The sequence below is a fragment of the Pleurodeles waltl genome, chromosome 4_1 (genome assembly GCF_031143425.1).
Source record: "Pleurodeles waltl isolate 20211129_DDA chromosome 4_1, aPleWal1.hap1.20221129, whole genome shotgun sequence".
NCBI lineage: Eukaryota > Metazoa > Chordata > Amphibia > Caudata > Salamandridae > Pleurodeles > Pleurodeles waltl.
In genome coordinates, this window is record NC_090442.1 from 410,870,979 (window position 1) to 410,895,259 (window position 24,281).

The window sequence follows — 24,281 nt, forward strand, 5'->3', positions numbered from 1 at the left end:
GTGTGACTGGCATGAATCCAGTTTGGAACTCCTGCATACTTCACAGCAGTAGTAGTTGTCAGTATCACTTGATACGGCCCCTTCCAACGTGGCTCCAAACACGACTTCCTCACGTGTTTCTTGACAACAACCCAGTTACCGGCTTTCAGAGTGTGACCTGGATCAGTTATTGGTGGCAGTGTGGTTGCTTCCACCTGGTGAGAGAAAGAGCGGACCACGTCAGCCAGACCCTTGCAGTAGTCCAACACCGTATCATCCGTGATATTCACAAGAGCATTTGCAGGCACTGCGGGCAATCTCATAGCTCGACCAATGAGAATTTCATGTGGAGACAGTCCTGTTTTCTTGTTGGGAGTATTTCTCATTGACATTAGCACTAGAGGCAATGCATCTGGCCATTTCAAATTCGTAGCTGCGCACATTTTTGCCATTCTCGACTTCAAGGTACCATACATCTGTTCCACTAGTCCTGATGCTTCAGGGCGGAAACTGCAGTGCAACTTATGTTCTATGTTCAGTGCGGCACAGAAGAGCTTAACCACCTCGTTGTTGAAGTGACTTCCCCTATCTGATTCTAAAGAGATCGGAAACCCGAAACGTGGTATCAATTCCCTAAGCAGCAACTTCGCTACTGTGAGACTGTCATTCCTACATGTAGGGTAATCTTCAATCCAGTTACTGAAAATACACACAATCCTCCACCCACAGGCATCTCAATAAACTCCATCTGCATCCTGCTAAATGGACCTCCTGCTCTCCCAATGTGGCTCAAATTCACGACGGTCCCTTTCCCCGCATTCATCTATTGACAGATGATACACCTGTGACAGATTACTTCTGCGGCTTGCCTGAACTTCAGGTTAAACCAGTCTATTTTGAACAACCTGATCATGGCATCTCTCCCAATGTGTGCTTGACCATGGTAAAATCTCGCTAACTGTGACAAGACACTGTTCGGCAAAACCATTTTCCCCTCATCTGAAATCCACAAATCATCAGGTCTTTTTACACATTGCATTTTAAGCCAGGAGCATTTCTCTTCTTTGCTGGCATGTCCCTGCAACAATTTTAAGTCTTCCATGGTGTCAACCACCCTCGATGCATAACTTGTGCATGTCTCATTTTCAGTTTCCGGTAACAATTCCCACTGATCTTTGAACGATATACAGTTCAATGCACAAAACCTTGCGACTTGATCTGCATATCCATTTCCCATTGACACGAAGTCTTGCAACTTAACATGAGCATTGCACTTCACCACGGCAATTTCCAGAGGTAACTGAATCGTGTACAACAATTCCTTAATCCTTTCGCCATTTTTCACTGGAGAACAAGAAGAGGTCAGGAAACCCCTCTGGGACCCTAATTGGCCAAAATCATGAACAATTCCAAATCCATATCTGCTATCAGTATAGATAGTGACTTTCAAATTTTCTGCAGCATGGCACGCTCTAGTAAAAGCAATCAATTCAGCCACTTGAGCAGAGTACACTCTTTCGAGCCAAGATGCTTCCAGGATACCGGATATTGTACACACAGCGTATCCAGCTCTCAGTACTCCCACTGAGTCTCGCAGGCATGAACCATCAACAAAGATAAAGTAATCATTTTTGTCTAATTGAGTATCTTTAATGTCAGGTCTTGGTTTGGTGCACAGTTCTGTTACCTCAAGACAATCTTGTTCTACTTCCTCAGCATCATCAGTATCTGTATTCTCATTAGGAAGCAAAGTTGCTGGGTTTAACACAGTACATCTCTTCAAAGACACATTAGGTGACCCCAGTATAATTGTTTCATATTTAGTGAGTCTCGCATTTGTCATATGCTGGGTCTTAGTACAGGTCAGTAATATCTCGACTGAATGTGGGACCATTACTGTTAAGGGATGTCCCATCACTATACCTTCACACTGAGTGAGGCTTTGACCAACTGCTACAACTACACGCAAACAACCCGGTAAGGCTGCTGCGACTGGGTCCAAAGTAGCTGAAAAATATGCTACCGGGCGGTTTGCACCTCCAAGGACCTTTCAGGACAGACAAAGAACAAGCATCACGTTCATGACAAAACAGTACAAATGGCTTTGTGTAGTCAGTCATACCTAAGGCTGGAGCCCTGCACATGCTCTCTCTCAGTTCAATGAATGCCTTCATTTCTTTCTCGGACATAGTCAGGGTACCCGGGCCATCCATAACCTCCTTGACAGTCAACCTCACAAAACGATTAGAGATAATCGAGAAGTTGGGAATCCACTGACGACAGTAACCCACCATTCCCCAAAATATCCTCACGTCTCTCTTGGATGTCGAGGGATTCACCTGCAAAATGGCTGTCACTCTTTCTTTAGATATTTTCCTCGACCCTTTCTCAATTAGATGGCCTAAGTACTTCATCTCTTTCTGACAGTACTGTAATGTTTTTGGGGACACTTTATGTCCGTTCTTTCCCAAATGATTCAGTAAGGCAATGATGTCATACCTGCAGTCGTCTTTTGGCTTGGATGCAATCAACAAGTCATCAATGTATTGCACTAGAGTTTAATTAAAAGGCAGTTCTAATGATTCCAAGTCCTTCTTCAATATCTGATTTGAGATGGAAGGCGATTCTGAAAACCCTTGAGGAATTCGACACCAACTGTAAACCTTGTCCAAGAATTTGAAACTGAAGAGAAATTGGCTATCCTCATGAAGAGGCCCCGAAAATAATGTTTGTGACAGGTCCACAACCGTGAACCACTCTGCATCACATGGAACCTGAAACATGATCACGGCAGGATTTGGCACTATGGGGCAACATTTTACCACTATTTCGTTAATTTTCCTCAGGTCTTGGACAATTCGAACTTTCCCACAAGGCTTTCTTAGTCCCATTATTGGCGAATTACATGGGCTGCTCATCATTTCCTTTAAAACCCCTTGCTTCACAAAGTCTGCAATTATCTGCGTCACTTGTATGAGGACATCTTGCGCCATGTGGTACCTGGGGTAACACTGCATTTGGCTTCACCTCTACTTTGACTGGTTCTACTCCTTTTATCAGTCCCACTTCCTTTCCAGTCAAGTCCAACACCTTCTCGGTCACCTTTCCCTGTAACTTGGTTGGCAAATCGGTCATTGTGAACATCGGGAAGAAGCTTAGCAAAGGGTACTCCTCATCTACGGTCTCCGTCTCTGAGATCTGACCATCGTCCCCTTCATCATCACTGTTTGTCTGTACCTTGATCCCTTCATTGGAACAGGTAATCAAACAACTCGTCTTACACAGCAAGTCTCTTCCCAGTAGGGACACGGGACTTGAATCACAGACTACAAACCTATGTAATCCCTGGAAGGTACCAATCTCAACTTGGACCGGATCTGTAATCGGGTTTGTCAGGAGCTGATTTGCCACTCCTACCACCCTTATGGTACGCCTCGAAAGCAGCAACTTCGGAACCTCTGCACTTCTAACTGTAGAGCGTGTAGCCCCAGTATCAACCAGGAACGAAACCTTGTGACCCATCAGCTTCCCTTGCACTTAAGGACCCCTCTGATCTACTTCTAGGGATGCTGCAAGCCTGCACTCCTCACTATCTGAACAATCATCCGACTATTCATCGTTTATTCCATCCTCACCACGCAATGGGAACTGTTGTACTGTATTATTTTGACTCATGGTTTGACCTGTGACCTGTTGATGCATCACCTGTTGCTGTCCCATTGGAGCTAAAGGTAACTGCATTTGCTGTCTAGGTACCACGGGAATCTGCTGTTTCACCTGCTGCACCTGTGCTGGTTGCATACGTGGCATTTGCATTTGTTGCATAGGCTGAAGGCCCTGCATCTGCACCATGTTATTCTGTAAGTTCCGATTTGAACCCCTCGCTCTTGGACCCCTCACATTTTGAAATGTACCGACATCATTGTTTTGTTGAACAACACCATCCTGCACCATCATTGGGCACTCCCGCTTCCAGTGTCCCACGCCCCCGCACACATGGCATGGTAACATCTTTTTCATCCCTTGCACATAATTTTGAACCACAACGGTATTCAAATCTGGACCACAGTTCACAAAACCTCCACGACCTCTACCTCTTGGTTGCGCCTGAAACATTCCGTTTCCTTGAGGTTGCTGCTGTACCATCTGCTGTACTCCATTTCCCTGCATCCCTGCCTGAGCTGCCTTAATTTGCAACACCATCACCTTCTCCTTCAGCTTTTTCTGTTTCAATTCAATCTCATCGCTACAGTATTTCACATACTGCAATACCTCATCAATCGGCTTCGCTTGCCAACAGATCTAATGATTCTTAATCATCTGGCTAATTTCCGGCCTCAGTCTTTCAACAAACCTCAACACAAGATGATTCATGCCTTTCAGCTCTATAACTTCTGGACCACTGTAATGTTTGAACGCCTTCAACAACCTCTCATAGTAAGAATGTATCGACTCTTTGCCTTCCTGTGCCGTTCGATTGAATTTCTGCCAATCAGTGACTTTCGGCGACATCTTTTGTTTCAAAAACTCAATCACCTTATGGTAATACCTCATCACGTCAGGGGACGGTGCTCCAGTAATCTTATCCCTTGCCGGTTCCTCTCTTGGCCAGTCCACACCCCTCTTGCATTCAAGCCACAAATCAGCTGGAACTATAATCTCAAACAATGCCCAAAGGCATTTCGCAAGCTTCACAAACCTGTCTGCTGATATCACTCTATTGGCTTTTCCCTCAGCCTGGTATAATCATTTGTGAATGACAAAATGTCACCTCTAGACCACGGTACATGAACTAAAACCCCTCCAGCTGTTTCTCTCATTGGTAACATTTTTATGGTTCCCGTGTCTGGTGCAGCTTTCGCCTGCTTTGTTTCCAGGCAGACATCTTTCTCTTTATCCCTCTTCTTTGCCCATCTGCCTTCCCACATTTCTAATGCTCCCCAAACTTAGGCACTCTGTAGTATCTTTTTGAGGTGTGCCTTCAACCCAGTAGTCCTCATATGGTCAAAATCTTTAGGTTCTAAGTCTAACCTATAACTCCTCTTCAAATGCTTAGTATTATCCAAGTCTATGCCGTATTTGTCCGCTGCGTTGGCTAACCTTTGGTGTAGCTTACTTACTTTGGTTATTTTCGGGTACAGAAACCTCAGTTCCGCTTCAGTGTATGATTCTAATCTGTTCACCCCCATGGTCCCTTCAACTAGCTCCGCTGCTTCCACCTCCAACCTTATAAAATTCAGGTATTCCTCTCTCTCTGACTGCTCGGTTGTCACAGGAGTAATCTGTGGAGTGTTAAGTTTGACTAACCACTCAGTCAACTGTTGGCTGTTAAGCCTTGCAACAAGATATTTCCAGCCTGCATCGTTGGTGTCTGTGATGTATTTGCACTCACTTCCTGTGGAGTCAGCATACCCAAACCTGCTTGTCTCATTGTCTCTATAGGAACCCCAATTGGACTGCAGTCAAACAAAGACCTAGATCCCTCGACTGTCTGTTCTCCTTGTGTCATCCCTTGGGGACTTCCTGTAGACCCTCCTCTTATCACACCTTGAGTCATTACTCTCTGATCGCACACAGTAGGCTTTGCCTGCGCATATAGCGGTACTGGCGGACCAACAGTAATCAGCAGTGATATAGCAGCTGGTGCCTGTCCTTTTCCCAATCCTGGTGGAGCATTAACTCCCATAGCTTGATTCACTGACTGTGGTCCTGTGACCGGAGCATAATTTGGGACTGTCTGTTGCTGCGGCTGGGGCAGCAGTTGTGGAGTTGGCTCAATCTGCACTAACTTTGATCTTGTGTACACCGGATCAGGAGGCACCGTCAAGCTCGTAGTTGTCTCTAATACTGGGACATCGGGGTAGAGCCTCTGAATTGGTGGTGGCTGCAACTGTATCTGTGTCTCCGGTGCAGTGGATACACTAGCACCATTCTGTATCGGAGTAACAATATTTGGCTGTGCTGCGCTTGTAGTTCCCTGATTCTGTGTCATACTTACAGGACCTGCACTAGTACTCGGTCTGATGTCATTTATGGCATATGGTGGCGGTCGATCATGTAACAATTGATTTAGAAACTCATCGTCATCTGAATCATCTGCATCTGCCCAAGACTTCTGAGTCTCCTTTTGCTTACTAGACCCCTTGTCTGTTTTACAAGTTGCCTTTCTCCCTTGTGTTTCGGCTTCTTGAGTTATTGCCGGAAACATCCTAACTCCATCAATTATTTCCCTTCTCCACATCCTGGTCTCACTATCACATCTAGCCTCCGCTAGAGTCTTCTCTGCTTTCTTCATTCTCCTCTCAAATGTTTGTCACTCTTTCTGAATTGGCGCCAGTTCCCAAATTGCTAACGCCTCAAACTGAGCTGGTCACGAAGGCCGCTTCTGCTCACTTAACACCTTTAGCAAATTTTCCAGAATCCTTATATTGAAAGCTCCGTGCTCCGGAAACGCCAAACACCCCTCCTTCTCTGTCATCTTGCACCATTGCTTTAACCAAAGACAAGGCGCGACTAACTTCTCCTCCATGACAACATAAGCCTGAGTATCCTCTGGCGGTGTAGGCTCCCCCACACTCACTGTAATGTATGTATCTCCCCTCAAAGCACTCTTTAGAGCCCTAAAAACTTCATTTTTGCGTCTTTTATTTTGTTTAGAATCTAATCAGGAAGTGACTTTAATTCCCAGAACACTTTTCGCCTACCTTCTCAACCAATTGCCTCTCACGGACGGCTGCCAATCCGTGCGCGACCCCTCTTGGCAACTGACCTATCCCAGCGCTGCTCCAATGACGTCACACTCACACACACTGCAGCTGACAAAGTCTTGCGGCTTGTCTTCCTCATTTTCTATTCAAACAAAAACTAATGCAATATTGCGAACACCTTAACAACCAACCAAATTTGCCGGTTAATTACAGGAAGGGGAACACAATCACTTCAGAACTTTAGAGATTTCACTTGAAGCCTCGGCCGCTACTCTCTCCTTCTCAGATCCTGCACTTGCAAGCAGAATTTGACCCGCAAATCCTACTCTCGACTTGTCAATGGTTTGTTCTACTGCACTTTAGAACTTGCCAAATCTCCATCGAAGGTTTCACTCACACCTCTTGACTCAAACTCGACTCATCAACCACGCCTGATTGACCTATTTAACCGCACAAATTATAACATAAACCAAGTGTCTCATACACTTATCAGTATACTCCGGAGTCTTAGACCACGTCGGGTACGTACATCACCAACAACCACGTGGACAATTTTTGAGCACAAAGCGCCACACTCACATGAAGTTCGCCGACTTCCCTACTCTCATACTGCGGAGTACGCACACTCCTACTAAAACATTACCTGGCCTAAATTCTCACAAACCTCACAATTCACCTGCGATGTGCATAAGCTGAGCAAGTGCAAATTCTACACCACACATACTATCACTAGAACGCAGAGAACATACCCAACTCACTTAGGCAAGCTCCGAGATTCCGGGAAAGTCATTTGGGGATTTAGAGGCACATCATATCTCCAATTTGCATTATCTCAAAACAATTTTAAACAATGGTCCCTCGTCCTAGGGCTCCAAAGGGCCTAAACCATCCTCTGCTACCAGAACTGATAACGCGTCCCAATCTAGATAATTTATTCGCTCTGGGACTCGTTTTAGGCCGATTAATCTTTTGACCCTGATTGAAGTCTCCTTAAGACGAGATAACTAGTCAGCATGTCAATTAATAATTAATAACCTCATCAATAATCACAGTAGCAATTCAACCAAATTAATCAATGACATTAATAAGACTCGAACACCTCCATGACCTTTCAGTCATGAATAACCACGCCAGATTTTAGCAAATTTATGATGTTTATTCCCTATTGATTACACTCTACTAGCAAGTTTTAGTCGCAAAACCAAGAAGCACATCAACATTGTCATAAATGGCAACTCGAATAAGATTTCATCAAAGCAAAGATTATGAATATTAGAACATAGCACAACGTCAACATGGATTAACTTTAGCAGAGTATCATTAGCGCATTATCCAACAAAGCATAGATTTAGTCATTTGTCTATTTGCGTCCGTTTAATGAACCCCTTAACTAACCTCGAATTAGCATTTGCATGTTGGGCTTCATGCAAAACAATTTTGGCAACACAAATTTAGAAAACATCTATCTATGGTCTCTGTCAAAAGAAGCAGTTGGTACCTAGAAAGGAAAGGCAAATAGACTATCACAATTTGATCATCATATAGTTACCCTCCGTAATGGGTCAGCATACAGAATCAGTCTTCGTCCTCAGGACAGCAGTTGATTCGCCATCGGCCAGGAAACACAGCAAAGTTCAGCAAGATCAAGAAAAAGGGAATACTTCCCTCATAAGGAGGAAAAGTATAGAAACGGGCAAGGCAAAGTAAGGATGGTCTGAGGAATCACAGCAAAGTCTTTAGGCAGAGAATCAAAGTAACAGCATGCAATGGCAAATTAACTCATATGGCAAAAGGGTGGCATAGATTGGCTCGGAATGGCTTGTAAAAAAAAAACTGGTAATCCCTCGTGCCCATGAATTTTTATATCAATCTTGTGGTACAGTCCCCTAATTTCCCATTGGTCAAGTTTTAGCGCACCATCATCTCCATCCAATAGTTTACTGATCACACCATCACATTTGTCACCTCATAACAGTTCTCACGTAGTTTATTGGCTCCTGTGATTGACGTCTCCAACGGGGAAAATGTCCGGTATGATTTCATGTTCTCATGGCCCTCTCACAGACCTAGTCAGTAGTTCCATTGTCTAAACCAGTTTAGGCGACCTTGTACCTGTTGCAAGTTTACACTGTTGCATTCGGCAAGAATGTCTCCTTGAGCAAGTTGAGTTTCAGGAGAATAAATCTACTACGGTTACACTCATCTTCTAGCTTCTGGAAAAGTATGACTACATGTCCTTCAGCAAGTCAGCACACTGCACGTTAGAAAAACGCATTTAATATGAAACCAGGCAGCTAGGCCTCGACTCATGCTAACTAAGGCCTAGTGAATTAATTAGCAAACCTTTAACATATAACTCTTAATATTAGTATAAAATCATACATTAATACATTATTATTACATTATTAGTCAATTTCACTAATCATCATATATAATGGTGGCCACTCTCCCTGGGCACATTTTGGACTCGCGTTTAGTAAAACACTTTTATACGTTTTCTATGTGTCATTATTATGCATTAGTTCATAAACATTTCGTGTTAATCTTGATTATAAAACCCACACTCTAACACTAAAAGTCTTACTTATTTAGATGGACTAGTTCTTATCAGTCTTTGCTTGCTGAAGACCTCTGGATTAGATGAGTGAAATTTAATCAGAATCTTCTAGATTGTATTTTTGCTGGTCTTATGTGGCTGAGCAGTCGTGGAAGTTTTAAACCTGTGAGTCTGCATTAAAGAAATTAACAAGTATGGAAAGGCAAGGGCTGTTTCAGGAGGGACCTGAATGCACTGGAAAATGAGGCCTGACATCAAGGAGCAAAAAAATCGAAGACTTCTGAGGAGTAATCTAGAGGCCTCTTGGCCCAATGAGCCACCAGTTCCTGGTTTGTATGGCTTTCTAGCAGCAAGCATGTGGAAGGGGAAGACCATGATGGATTAGAAAATACCTTCATAAGAACAAAGTTCAACCACCACCAAGTTAGCAAGGTGATCTCTGGGGCCAAAGACGATCAACTGGCTTTGAGAACCATTAAAGTGAGAACACAGGAATTCTCTGTGCCTACTGACTGCGGACAAATTTGTTGTCAGTTCTGGAACTCCTTAAAACATAAATGGGAACTGTAGAGCAACTTTACAGTCATACTGCATGCAAGCAAATTGTCCAATTGATGTTATGGTAGATGTCTGCAGGAGTTGTCATTAGCTCCCCTTAGCATGTGTCCCAAGTCATAAACGTATTGTCAGCCAAATCTTTTTTTTATTTTTTTATTATTTTATTATTATTTAAACAAACTTTATTGATATTTTCATACTGGAACATTCACACTGAGGAACTGTTAGTATTAATTCAGTTACAGGTCAAAACTATGAAAAATATAATTGGGTAGGAATGCTTGCCCGTCTGTAGCAGTGGGTGACGACCATCTATAACTCATTTCTCATAGTCCGCCAGACACAATCCTACTGAACACATCTTTAGTGCCTCCCAATAATTCAACTTTCCAACACTGTTCTTCCCCCCCCTCTTTACTTGATAGGTGCTAGAAATAACTCTCCCAGTTTTAACTCCTGCCATAAGGTTAGAATATAACATCTGCATCCTTTTGATAAACTCAGGACCTACTCCCCTTTTCTCCATCAGGGCATAAAGGTAATTCCAATCCAAGCTGTCAAATGCCTTCTCAATATCGACAGATATGACTAGGGTGTATGTGACAATATTTGGAGCATCTAGTAAAATGGTTACCTGTCGCTGTATGTTTCATGCAGTATTCTGACCAGGTATAAAACCTGCCTGGTCTGCTTGTATGAGCTGTGGTATATAAGGGAACAGGCGAGTCGCTGATATTCTGCACATTATTTTGTAATTAACATTTAACATCAATAGTGACCTGTATGCCTTTAAGATCAGAGTTCACAACCAGGTTTAAGTAAGTGAGTAATAAGTGCCTTTCCAGTCGATGCAGGTAAGGAGCATCTTTGTCTTGCCGCTCCATAAACCTCCTTCATCGGCTGCTCTAAGTGCTCAGTGTTTGTAAGGCAGAACTCCACCGGAAGTCCATCACTTCTGGGTACTGTTCCCCTGGCCATACCCTTGACTGCTGCTGCAGTTTCCTGCGGTGTTATGTCACTACCCAGTTCCTCTCTTTCCTCTCTAAATGTGGGCAAGGGTAATAGGTGTAAAAAGCCTTGGATTTTAGGCAGATTGTCTCAACAGTGTCTCATGCACTAAAGTGAAACACTGCTGAAAATCATGATTTATTATCTTCCATGTAGATTCTGACCCCCTCAGGATTTTCTATTTCCAGTATTTGCAACCCTCTTCAGTTGGAGTAAGTTAGCAATGCCCAGATTGATCTCTCTCAGCATGCATTTTCAGCATATACTTTTTATAATAAAAGCACTAGAGGCACTCAATCTGCTATGCCAATTTATCTTTCTTTTCTAATAGTCTGTTCTGTTGGTCTGGTTTCCAGAGTTGGTCTTTCTCTCCTTCTCTTAGTATTGCTTCTTGGGTATTACTCATGTCTACCAGTGTTCGTCAACTCCTACTACAGTCGCAATACACTACACTCTGATCACTGTTTTAAAGGCATCCTATTCTGACAGTTTTCAAGTGGAGGTACCTGCATTGTCTGTAAGACAATTTATTTTTTTCCCCTTTAGTGTGTTAAAAACCTGGTCCTCCGAGATGTTCAACTCTCAGCCTCCAACTAGGAATAGTAGTACATGTTTTAACCCACACCAGTGTGGTGGCTATAGGATTGTGATCCAATATCGTTCTGGCCAAGTACTCAGAAGTAGCAATCGCCACGTGTTTCCGGCGTGCAGACGAAGGCATCTAGTCTAATGCGTATCTCATGCAGCGCTGAAAAGGAATAATCTCAGTTTTGCAGGTGAGTAATGCTGTATGTACCCATGACTCCCCATTGTCCCTGCCAGTCTCTAAAGGTCTTTGCCATGCGCTCCGTCGGAGAGTTGGGAAGCAAAAGGTGTGATCAATCTATCTTGGGATCCACAACTCCATTGAAACCCCTTTCAAGTCAGAACCGCGTGGGCCATATGTGGTGAAATCACCTGTGAAAGTCCATCCCGGAACTGGGGCCTGGTTGGTGTTGGGAGGATATATTTTAACTAATGTAATGTTCCTACCTGAGGCTACTTTTGATAAGAACATAGCGCCCTGCAATTTCTATTATCTGGTGTGTGGCTTGTAAGGGTACCCCAGGGTGAACCAGAATAAGTACTCCTCTTGTAAATGCTGATTGTACATTATAATAATTTTCACCCCACAATCACCAGAGGAGGGTCAACTCTTCAGCAGCAATCAGAAGTGTCTCCTGAAACAGTGCTATATGGGACCCCCGTCACTTTAAATAAGCCTGCACCTTAAATCGTTTAGTCATATTGTTTTGGCCTCACGCATTCCAGGATATAGTCTTATAGTGTGTATGTTCCCCTGTAATTGTAGTGTTGTGACAATTCCGTTCCCCACAGCATCAGCAGTATATCTATCTGATTGCGCTCCTCCCAGTTCATTCTCAGTTGTATGTGACAACTGTATACCATACCAAACCCCCAACAGCATTAAATCCAACTCCTCCTCCGGTACAGGGCGCAGTATCCCAATTGAACTCAATATAGGGCTATCAGAGTCAGCTAGTGTCAGCTGGTGTCATATAACATCATCAGCAGACCTTGGTGTGACATGGAGAAGGGTCTGTGACTGTCACGAGCGCAAGGTCTCCATCTGTGCGACAATGCTGTCTGTTCCCCGAGCAGATGATGGCTGCTTATGCGGCTACCACTTGTTGTCTGTCCTGTTGCAGCTGGGCTTTGGTGGGAATGCGCAGCACAGCCGACCTCTGCGAACTATTGAAAATCCAGTGCTCTATGGCTCCAAATCTATCCAGTCCCACACTTCCTTTGGGTCTGTGACGAATTTGGTGCTAGCACTTGAGATGAGTGTGAGTTTTGACGAGGAACAGCTTTGCATATTTAACATTCATCTGGCAGTCGCTTTTCAACGTTCGGGGATGACGTCCACTGTTACTACACCACCACAGTAAATTCTGGGAGTAGAAGCACCCTGCTGTTTTCAATGGTTAGTCCTCTTTTTTTTTTTTTTTCTTGTGCCTGCCTTAGGATATGATCTCTGTCACAGTAATGCAATAGCTTGGTGTCCCCAGTGGCGGCAGCCGAGCCAGGATCCTATGTACTTGCTCCATGGCAAAGAAAGGGGAACAATCCCCCTGGTGCGATCGTGCCTCTTATTTAAGTTTCCAGAAATTGAATCATGTTCATGACCTCAATTTGCTCCCGTAGGCTTATTATTCGTATGCTATTCCTGTGAGCCGTGTATTTTCGGCCCTGTATTCCAATGTTCTGAGTCTCTCAAGAATGTCCCTTGTTGTTTGAAACTAACCAACAGCGTTACCCTCATTTGGACCAGTTGTACTGGCAGTAGATTGTTGATCATCATGTCCCTCCATTTGGAAAGTCTGCCCTTGGTTCTCTGGGAGTTAGTGTGTGACAGGAGGGTAATTTCCTGATAAGGCCCCAGGTGCAGTAATGGCTGCTTTGTAGTGGATTCTGGCTCTTGTCCCCGGAGGAGGGCCCATCAACAACCCAGGAGGAGAGGGGGAGCCATGAAATGGTCCCTCCAATACTGTGCTTTTCCCCTCTCCCGTGCCCTGATTCGTGTTATTATGACTGCTGCATCGTCACTCCATGTCGTTTTCTAGCATGGTATCACCCACCTCAGACCGCCCTCCTCCTCCTCCACCATATTAGCAGCCAAATCTGGGCTGTTTATCAACACCATGATGACCTGCAAGTATGCTGTGGCCAAGAAACAATTGTTCCCTAATCTACAACATCAAACTGTTTTTCCATATCCATCACACAAAACTCACTGACGCAAACTTATCACACTCAACAGACAACTAGGGGATCCCAGAGTGCTCAATACGTTAAACAAGGCATCATTGTTTACTTTTCTTAAACTTTGATTTGCGCAGTCTTGGTGCTAGTCTTGTTTCTAAATAGCCTAGCCTTTTATTCATGTATTTCACATTTGGTCTCCTCAAAGCAATTGTGTATGTTAGATAGCATTTGTAGTTAGCGATCGCAATACTAGTTAGAAAGCCTGTTAACAACATATGCCATAAAAATTCAGGAATATAAATTATGTAATTTTAAAAAAAATATTAAATGCATAATAGTATTTCACACACATAAATATTGAACGTATTCTATACTCCAAAAATATGTCAGTGCTTATTTTTGTTTATTAAAAAGAGGACAAAGGAAACCACCCTTTGGTGTAATTTAGTTCTGTGGACCAGTTAATTGTCATGTGTATCCATAAAACCACTGTGAATATAAAGCATGTACCACTAAAATAACGTTTCAATTGTGTATGTATTTATTTAAAATGATGTACATCAAGATGTAACACTAAAATTGCTACTATGAAAACATTCAATGAGATGTCTGTATGTATCTATTGTTGTCATCATTCAGGCTTCTTTTGAAAGTTAGTTCTTGCATCATCTACAGTAAGTGCATAAAACAGAAATCCATATTAACAGAATCTATAGTACCATCATTGGGCAAAATACTCAACAGTGTACTGCAGTTCTCTGTTCAAGGTGCTAAGTCTATTAACCCACTCCTCAGACTAATCTGTTTGCTTATTCATCTTCACTGTTGACCGCTTTAACCAATTGCAAACCCAAAATCACTGAGCCACTCCCAAACCTCTCTGCTACTCCTCTAGGTTCAATCACTCCTTGATCCATGCATGCTGCCACTGGATTGTCCTCTTCCCCCAACAGCCCCCAATTTCCCATCTACAACCTAAGCAGCAGTCCGTACTCCCAACTCACCTTCCTCCCCCCAATGTTGCATGTACTGCAGGCATCTTCATTACTCCTGCCCTGTAATGAATGAGGCCTGATGTAATGACCCAGGGTAGGTCGCTCCCCCGTCCTCACAGCGCCACCAGACCTGTGTGTCTTCTCCCTTTTGCTGTCTGCCCGCTTGGTTTTGCCTGTGTGTGCCCTTTGCTGTCTGCTTGTTGTGATCGCGCTCCCCTCTCTCCGTGTACCCCGAGTGTGTGCCCTTTGCTGTCTGCCTGCTTGTTTTTGCCTGTGTGTGCCCCTCGTCCTTCCGCCGCTTTTTCTCCTCGTTTTCCGCATTTTTTTCCCCGTTTTTCGTACCTTTTTCGGTACCTTTCGTTTATAGGCCTCCTCGCCATTCTCGAGGCTTTCCCACCGTTGCTTTTCCCACTTTTTCACCTACCCGCCCGCCTCCCGCCTCCCAGCTAACTCCGCCTCCCCGGCTACCCCTTAAATGGCGGCCGCTGCGAGGCCGTGGTAGCGACCCTTGACCCCAGGGTAGGTCGCTCCCACGTCCTCACAGCGCCACCAGACCTGTGTGCCTTCTCCCTTTTGCTGTCTGCCCGCTTGGTTTTGCCTGTGTGTGCCCTTTGCTGTCTGCTTGTTGTGATCGCGCTCCCCTCTCTCCGTGTACCCCGAGTGTGTGCCCTTTGCTGTCTGCCTGCTTGGTTTTGCCTGTGTGTGCCCCTCGTCCTTCCGCCGCTTTTTCTCCTCGTTTTCTGTGTTTTTTTCCCCGTTTTTCGTACCTTTTTCGGTACTTTTCGTTTATAGGCCTCCTCGCCATTCTCGAGGCTTTCCCGCCGTTGCTTTTCCCGCGTTTTCACCTACCCGCCCACCTCCCGCCTCCCAGCTACCCCCGCCTCCCCGGCTACCCCTTAAATGGCGGCCGCTGCGAGGCCGTGGTAGCGACCCTTGACCCCAGGGTAGGTCGCTCCCCCGTCCTCACAGCGCCACCAGACCTGTGTGCCTTCTCCCTTTTGCTGTCTGCCCGCTTGGTTTTCCCTGTGTGTGCCCTTTGCTGTCTGCTTGTTGTGATCGCGCTCCCCTCTCTCCGTGTACCCCGAGTGTGTGCCCTTTGCTGTCTGCCTGCTAGGTTTTGCCTGTGTGTGCCCCTCGTTCTTCCGCCGCTTTTTCTCCTCGTTTTCCGCGTTTTTTTCCCCGTTTTTCGTACCTTTTTCGGTACTTTTCGTTTATAGGCCTCCTCGCCATTCTTGAGGCTTTCCCGCCGTTGCTTTTTCACCTACCCGCCCACCTCCCGCCTCCCAGCTAACCCCTCCTCCCCGGCTACCCCTTAAATGGCGGCCGCGCCGCTGGCGCGCCTAAGGCAAGCCCGTCTGCGCCCGTCCGCGCCTGGACCGCGCCCAGCGCCCGACCCCCTGGTCCCTGCGCCTCCCGCCTGACCTACGACTCCGCCACGCTCACCAAACTCAACCCCGGCCGCATGCCGGGCTGCTACCGCGCCACCCCGAAACGGACCCACGGATCCTTCCCCTGCAACAACTGCCGCTTCACCTGCCTTCGGGCCCACTCCGCTCCCGCCAAGAACAACTCCCCCGGAAGCAATCTCCACTGCATCCTGGTCAACACCCGATCCATCCACAGGCACGCCATCGAACTGTGGAACCTAATCAACTCAACAAACCCGGACATTGCCTTTCTCACCGAGACCTGGATGAACCCCTCCTCGGCACCCGACATCGCCATAGCCATCCCCGACGGCTTCAAAATCATCCGGAAAGACCGCACCAACCGCATCGGAGGAGGCATCGCCATCGCACACACAAACTCCATCCGCATCTCGACCCACACAGACGACTCACTCCCCGACGCCGAACATCTCCAATCCACAGCGACCCCAAGACCACCCTCAGAGGCACCCTCATGTACAGACCACCAGGACCTCGCGCCAATTTCAGCGAAGACATCGCAGACTTTGTCAACCCTCACGCACTCTCGTCCACCGACTACATCCTCCTAGGAGACCTCAACTTTCACCTGGAGAACCTCACCGACAAAAACACCACCGCCCTACTGGACAACCTCGCCAACCTGGGACTGAAACAGCTAGTCAACACACCCACCCACCACGCCGGACACACGCTCGACCCCATCTTCTCCTCCAGCAAACACATCACCGTCAGCCACGCCACCGAACTCACCTGGTCGGACCACAGCTGTGTCCACTTCAGCTTCAAGAAAACCACCATGCTTCACCACACCCAGCAACCACCAAGAAGACACTGGAATCGTATCACCACTGAACAGCTCGCATCAACCCTGTCCCAGAACCAACCCACCAGCACCACCGACCCAAACGAAGCCGCCAACAACCTCACAAGCTGGATCTCCGACTGCGCCAACCTCCTGGCCCCCCTGAAGACTCAAGCTAACACCAACAACCACAAGAAAAACTCCTGGTTCACCCCCGACCTCAAGAACTCCAAGAAAGAATGCCACGCCCGCGAGAAGGCGTGGCGCCTCAACCAGACCGAAGAGAACATGTCAGCTCTCAAGGACGCCACCCGCCAACACCACCAACACCTCCGTGCCGCACGAAAAACAGCCTACCGGAACAGACTTGACAACAACGCCCACAACAGCAAGGAACTATTTGGCATCGTCAAAGAGCTCTCCAACCCGGACGCAGAAAACAACCCCATTCCCCCCTCACAGGACCTCTGCGACTCCCTCGCAACCTTCTTCCACCACAAGATCATAGACATATACAACAGCTTCCCTACCGCCAACGCAAACCCCCACCCGGAACCCGCCACCGACATCACCACCATCCTCCCCTGGAGCCCTACCACCACCAAGGAGAACACCCGCGTCATGAACTCGATCCACTCCGGATCCCCATCAGACCCCTGCCCGCACCACATCTACAACAAGGCCGACAACATCATCGCACCGCACCTCCGAGACGTCATCAACGCCTCCCTCACCGCCGCCACCTTCCCGGAGAGCTGGAAACACGCAGAGCTCAACGCCCTCCTAAAGAAACCTACAGCAGACCCCACCGACCTCAAAAACTTCCGGCCCATCTCTCTCCTACCGTTCCCCGCCAAAGTGATTCAGAAAATCGTCAACGCTCAACTCACCACCGCCCTGGAAACCAACGACTCCCTCGACCCCACACAGTTTGGTTTCAGGGCCAACCACAGCACCGAAACCGCCCTCATCGCAGCCACGGACGACATCCGAGCCCTGACCGACAAGGGAGAAACCGTGGCCCTCATACTCCTGGACCTCTCTGCAGCCTTCGACACGGTCTGCCACCGCACCCTGATACGCCGCCTCAGCAACGCCGGCATCAGAGGCAAGGCCCTGGAATGGATCGTCTCCTTCCTCTCCGGAAGGACTCGGAGAGTCCGCCTGCCCCCCTTCAGATCCACAGCCACGGAGATCATCTGCGGCGTACCCCAAGGATCCTCCCTCAGCCCCACTCTCTTCAACGTCTACATGACCCCCCTGGCGAACATCGCACGCAAACACGGACTCGACCTCATATCCTACGCCGACGACACCCAGCTCCTCCTATCCCTCACAAACAACCCCACCTCAGCTAGGACCAGACTACACGAAGGAATGAAGAAAGTAGCGAACTGGATGACAGACAGCCGGCTGAAACTGAACACAGATAAGACGGAGGTCCTCATCCTCGGCCCTACTCCCGCCGCATGGGACGACTCCTGGTGGCCCCCCGCCCTAGGCAGCACTCCCCAACCCACTGACCACGCACGCAACCTCGGCTTCATCCTGGACTCATCCCTCTCCATGACCAGACAGGTCAACTCGGTGACCTCGGCATGCTTCAACACCCTCCGCATGCTCCGCAAGATCTTCCGCTGGATCCCCACCGACACCAGGAAGACCGTCACCCACGCCCTCGTCACCAGCCGCCTGGACTACGGGAACACCCTATACGCCGGCATCACCACCAAGCTGCAGAGGAAACTACAACGGATCCAGAACGCTGCCGCACGACTCATCCTGGACATACCCCGCCACCACCACATTTCCGGACACCTGAAGAGACTTCATTGGCTCCCAGTCAACAAGAGGATCACCTTCCGACTCCTCACCCACGCACACAAAGCCCTCCACGACCTCGGACCCAAAATCATCTACAACCGCGTCTCCTTCTACACCCCTCCGCGCACTCTACGCTCTACCGGACAGGCCCTGGCAGCCGTACCCCGCATCCGCAAAGCCACTGCCGGAGGAAGATCCTTCTCTTTCCTAGCAGCGAAAACCTGGAACTCTCTACCCAGCCACCTTCGCGCCATACCTGACCACCTCTCCTTCAGAAGGCAGCTCAAGACCTGGCTCTACGAGCACTGACACCCCCCCCCCCCCCCTCTCCCCCTCCAGCGCCTTGAGACCCTTTATGGGTGAGTAGCGCGCTTTATAAATGCGATTGATTGATTGAATGATAAATGAAATAGTCTAAATTGTCACCCACTGGACCATTTATTTGTGGTGGTTTCAGTCAACTGCTAATTTGTTTCATATATTTTAACATAACCTCCAAAGCATTTTGCTTTTAGGTGAAATACCTTCTTATTCAGTCTTGTCAAAGTCATGAAGGTATTGTAGGAAAGTGCCACTGTTGGCATGGTTACCCCCCACACTTTTTGCCTAGTGTTGATGCCAACTTTGAAAGTGTGCTGGGATCCTGCTGACCAGGCCCCAGCACCTGTGTTCTTTCCCAAAATCTGTACCTTTTGTGTTCACAATTGGCATATCCATGGCACAAAGTTAAGTCCCTTGTAAATGTATCCCTGCTACCAAGGGCTCTGTGGTCAGGGAAGGTCCCCAAGGGATGCAGCATGTATTATGCCACCCTGGGGGACCCCTCACCAAGCACATGCACACTGCCCCTGCAACTGGTGTGTGCCGGTGGGAAGAAAAAGGCAAAGTCAACATGGCACGCCTCCCAGTGTGCCATGCCCACAAACCACTGCCTTTGGCATAGGCAGGTCAGCCCTAAGGCAGGGTGCACTATACCAGAGGTGAGGGCATAGCTGCATGAGCACTATACCCCTGCAGTATCTAATTCCATTCTTACACATTGTAAGTACAGTTTCAGTATAAGGTCTGGGAATTTGTCATTACAAACTCCACAGCTCCATAATGGCTTCATTGAATACTGAGAAGTTTGGTATCAAACTTCTCAGCATAATAAACCCGCACTGATGCCAGTGTAGGAGTTATTGAAAAATGCACTCAGAGGGCATCTTAGAGATGCCCCCTGTATGTTAGCTAAACTGCTAGTGCAGGATTGACCAGTCTGTGCCAGTCAGCCTCTTCCAGAGGATTTTCTGACCTCGTGGGGTGAGAGCCTTTGTGCTCTCTGTGGGCAGAAACCAAGCCTGTCCTAAGTGGAGGTGCTTCACACCTCTCCCCTGCTGGAACTGTAACACCTGGCAGTGAGCCTTAAAGTCTCAAGCCTTGTGTTACAGTGCCCCAGCACACTCCAGCTAGTGGAGTTGCCCATACCACTCCCCCAGACAAAGTTCCACTTTTTGCGGCAAGTCCGGTGGGAAAAAAAACAGGTAGGAGTGACCACCCCAGCTAGGGCCACCCTTTAGGTGTCCAGAGCTGAGGCAACAACCCCCCCCCCCTTTCAGAATCCTCCAGCTTGCTTTGGGGGACCGGGACCAATAGGGTTAGGAATGTGCCCCCCCCTCCTCAAAAGGAGTGGGCACAGGAAGGGTGTAGCCACCCTCCGGGACAGTAGCCATTGGCTACTGCCCTCTGACCCCTGTAATGCCACTAAATCCAGGATTTGAGGGATCCCCTGACCCAAGTCGTCGGATGCCTGTTGACCTCACAAGAAGGACTGCATAGCTGAAACCCCCACCGAGAAGGACAACACAAACTGACTTGGCCCCAGCCCTATCGGCCTGTCTCTGGCTTCAGAGAACCTGCACAAAGAAAGTGACGCATCCAGCGGGACCAGCAACCTCTTCCAAGCTCCATAGGACTGCCCTGCACCACAGAGGACCGAGAAATCCTGGGGACAGCAGCCCTGTCAACAAAGAAACCACACCCAGGGACTCCAGCACCACTCCAGATGTGTGGGTCCTCACCACTCTGCACCCAACTCCCACAGCCTGGGTCCCGGTGGTCCAGCCAACTGAGGATCCCCCAGGCGATGGCGAGCAAGTGCCCACCCTGAGTTGATCCCTTCACGACGACACCTGCAGAGGGGATCCCGAGGACCCCCCTGATGACGAAAGCTTCAGATGAAGTTATGAGATGCCTAAATACACACTGCACCTGCAGCCCCCAGGCCTTGGAGAACCTGACCACCGGTGCAGCTATGTTCAGCAGGCGGCCCTCCTCCCTGTCCAGCCTGTGGTTTGCCCGAGACGACCCCCTGGACTTGCGTGCAGTATCTGAGTGACCCTCTGGGTCCCCTCATTGAGAACTATTAGAAATCCGATGCTTTGTTTGCACCCGGCCGCCCCAGTGCCACTGAGGGTGCGTGTTTGGTGCCTACTTGTGGTCCTCCAGTGCTACTCTAAACCCCCTAGGTCTGTCCTCCGAAGACGCGGGTACTTACCGGACTGCAGATCTGATTCCAAGTACCCCCTGTCTCCATAGGAGCCCATGTTAAATTTGCTTCACTTTTGACCCCTGCACCCGTCCTGCCCCGTGTTGTTGGTGTTTGGGATTAACTTGAACCCCCCCCTGCGGTGGATTACCTAACCCCCGGAGACTGGAACTGTAAGTCAAGTACTACCTGTAGGACGTTCTAACGTTTCTTCCCCCCAGGAACTGTTTCTGAAAATTGCACTGTCAACTTTTAAAACAGATAATTGCCAATAAATTACTTACCTGCAACTTGAGTCTTGTGGTTCAAAAAATAAATTAAGAAAATATATTTTTGCTATATAAAAACCATTGGTCTGGAGTTAGGTCCTTGAGTGTGTGTGTGTGTGTGTGTGTGTGTGTACATGTACACAAATAATGCTTTGCACTACCCTCCAATAAGCCTAACTGCTCCACCACACTATCACAAAAGAGAACATTAGCATTATCTACTTTTGCCTCCGTTAAGCCTTTGGGGAACCCCTGGACTCTGTGCACACTATATCTCATTTTGATATAGTATATACAGAGCCTGCTTCCTACAGGTTTGTCTTAGCACACTTACTCATAACCTAAAAAATTGCAATCATGCATGGAATTAGGCCAAGAGCCTCTTCCCTGTTGAGGGATATAAAAGATTGCCATGCTTTGCGGTAAGTATGTTATAGAACAGTAGTTTCCTATTGAAACAGGTGACAAAGTAAGACTCTACTAGCAAACCATACTTATTGATGAGCTCTTGATTTAATGGTAATAACATTTGTTTCCTGTACAGGCAGAATTTAAATCATGAACTGTCAAAACTTTTCAATAAACTTTGGGACGCTGATGTAAATCGATTTACACCTGGAAAAGATTACAGGATCTCTCTACAGGTAATTTCTTATCTATTCTATAGTTTGAGAACAGATTACACTGATTGAAATCTATGAGTTTTATTAAAGAATTCAGCAATAGACTTGCAGAGGTGATTAGGTTTTTGATTAATATTTGTGTTTATATTTTTCATGTATTATGTTGTGCTCTCACTATTGAACTAAACTTTTTTTTTTTTTGTGTGTGTGTGTGAATGCTCCACTGCAATCTTATTTGGAACAAGTGTTCTAATTCTTTTACGTTTGCACATTTATTTTCACAATGAAATGGTCAAATACCACACAATTACCATAATATTTCATAACTGATTTGAAAAATCAGTAATTAAAGCGCATATTCCATGGTAAAATCTTCTGGTCCCCTCACTGAGGAAAACTGTCATTAGTCACAAATCCTAAATAAGGTTTTATTTAGTTGTTAACTCATTGTGCTAGGAGTCTAGTTTAGTGTTGTTGTTGATAATGTCTAGACATGCAGATTTTAATGGCCTATTTATTTCCATTGCTTACTGGTCTTCTTTTCTTGAGTTGTGGCACCTTCCCCAAACCCAACAATGACAATAAAGATATTGCACAGCTGGCAAACTGACAATTTAAACAACACTCCCCTTCCAGTTGGGTCTCTTGGTGCTAGTCCTAAAACTGCCTGGGTTAAAGGACTTGTCTTTAACGTTTGTTTGAAGTAAGCTGCTGAGGGGGGGGGGGGAGCTTAATCTCCAAGTGTTTGGTGATCCAGATAAAAGGAGATTGAACAGAAAAACAGCTCCTGCCTTTAGTTTTAAGATGAAATACAGCAAATGTAAAACGGTTCTTCTTTGCCCTGAGAGTTACAAAGTGGAACATGGGGCAGATCTTAGCCACCATATAGAGAGGGGGCAATTGGTTTAGGCAGGTAAGTGGTAGGATCGTGAAGAAAATTTGTTAGTTGTGGGAAGCTGGTGAATGGTTCTCTGAACACCCAAAACATATATTCTGCCCAGGTCATTGATTGTGTTAAACACAGCATTCTAGGCACTTAGATGAAGTAGGAATTTTGAAAGGCTGCAGTAGAGGGCATTGCAGTAATCTAGGCTGGTGTTATTTGCAGCAACTTTTACTAGACATTGACGGTGGAGTGGATCCTCAGCTTGATACATGTAGGAAAGTACCATCTTGCCTGGCATGTTACCCCCATATTTCACTGTACATATGTTGTTTTAGTGTATGTGTCACTGGGACCCTGCCAGCCAGGGCCCCAGTGCTCATAAGTGTGCCCTGTATGTGTTCCCTGTGTGATGACTAACTGTCTCACTGAGGCTCTGCTAACCAGAACCTCAGTGGTTATGCTCTCTGCTTTCCAAATTGTCACTAACAGACTAGTGACCAATTTCACCAATTCACATTGGCATACTGGAACACCCTTATAATTCCCTAGTATATGGTACTGAGGTACCCAGGGTATTGGGGTTCCAGGAGATCCCTATGGGCTGCAGCAATTCTTTTGCCACCCATAGGGAGCTCTGACAATTCTTACACAGGCCTGCCACTGCAGCCTGAGTGAAATAACGTCCACGTTATTTCACAGCCATTTACCACTGCACTTAAGTAACTTATAAGTCACCTATATGTCTAACCTTTACCTGGTAAAGGTTGGGTGCTAAGTTACTTAGTGTGTGGGCACCCTGGCACTAGCTAAGGTGCCCCCACATTGTTCAGGGCAAATTCCCCGGACTTTGTGAGTGCGGGGACTCCATTACACGCGTGCACTGTACATAGGTCACTACCTATGTACAGCGTCACAATGGTAACTCCGAACATGGCCATGTAACATGTCTAAGATCATGGAATTGTCACCCCAATGCCAATCTGGCATTGGGGAGACAATTCCATGATCCCCCGAGTCTCTAGAACAGACCCGGGTAATGCCAAACTACCTTTCCCGGGGTTTCACTGCAGCTGCTGCTGCTGCCAACCCCTCAGACAGGTTTCTGCCCTCCTGGGGTCCAGCCAGGCTTGGCCCAGGAAGGCAGAACAAAGGACTTCCTCAGAGAGAGGGTGTTACACCCTCTCCCTTTGGAAAAAGGTGTCAAGGCTGGGGAGGAGTAGCCTCCCCCAGCCTCTGGAAATGCTTTGATGGGCACAGATGGTGCCCATCTCTGCATAAGCCAGTCTACACCGGTTCAGGGATCCCCCAGCCCTGCTCTGGCGTGAAACTGGACAAAGGAAAGGGGAGTGA

The 24,281-nt window shown here is 47.1% G+C and overlaps 1 protein-coding gene across 1 annotated transcript in view; it reads left to right on the forward strand.

The window, feature by feature from the left end:
• LOC138287800 (poly(U)-specific endoribonuclease-A-like) overlaps nt 1-24,281 on the forward strand; it is a 349,705-nt gene that overhangs the window by 79,453 nt on the left and 245,971 nt on the right. Inside the window, exon 2 of the mRNA XM_069228645.1 lies at nt 21,967-22,066. Within this exon, the coding sequence (XP_069084746.1) occupies nt 21,967-22,066 (100 nt within the window). The remainder of the gene's footprint in view (nt 1-21,966; nt 22,067-24,281) is intronic.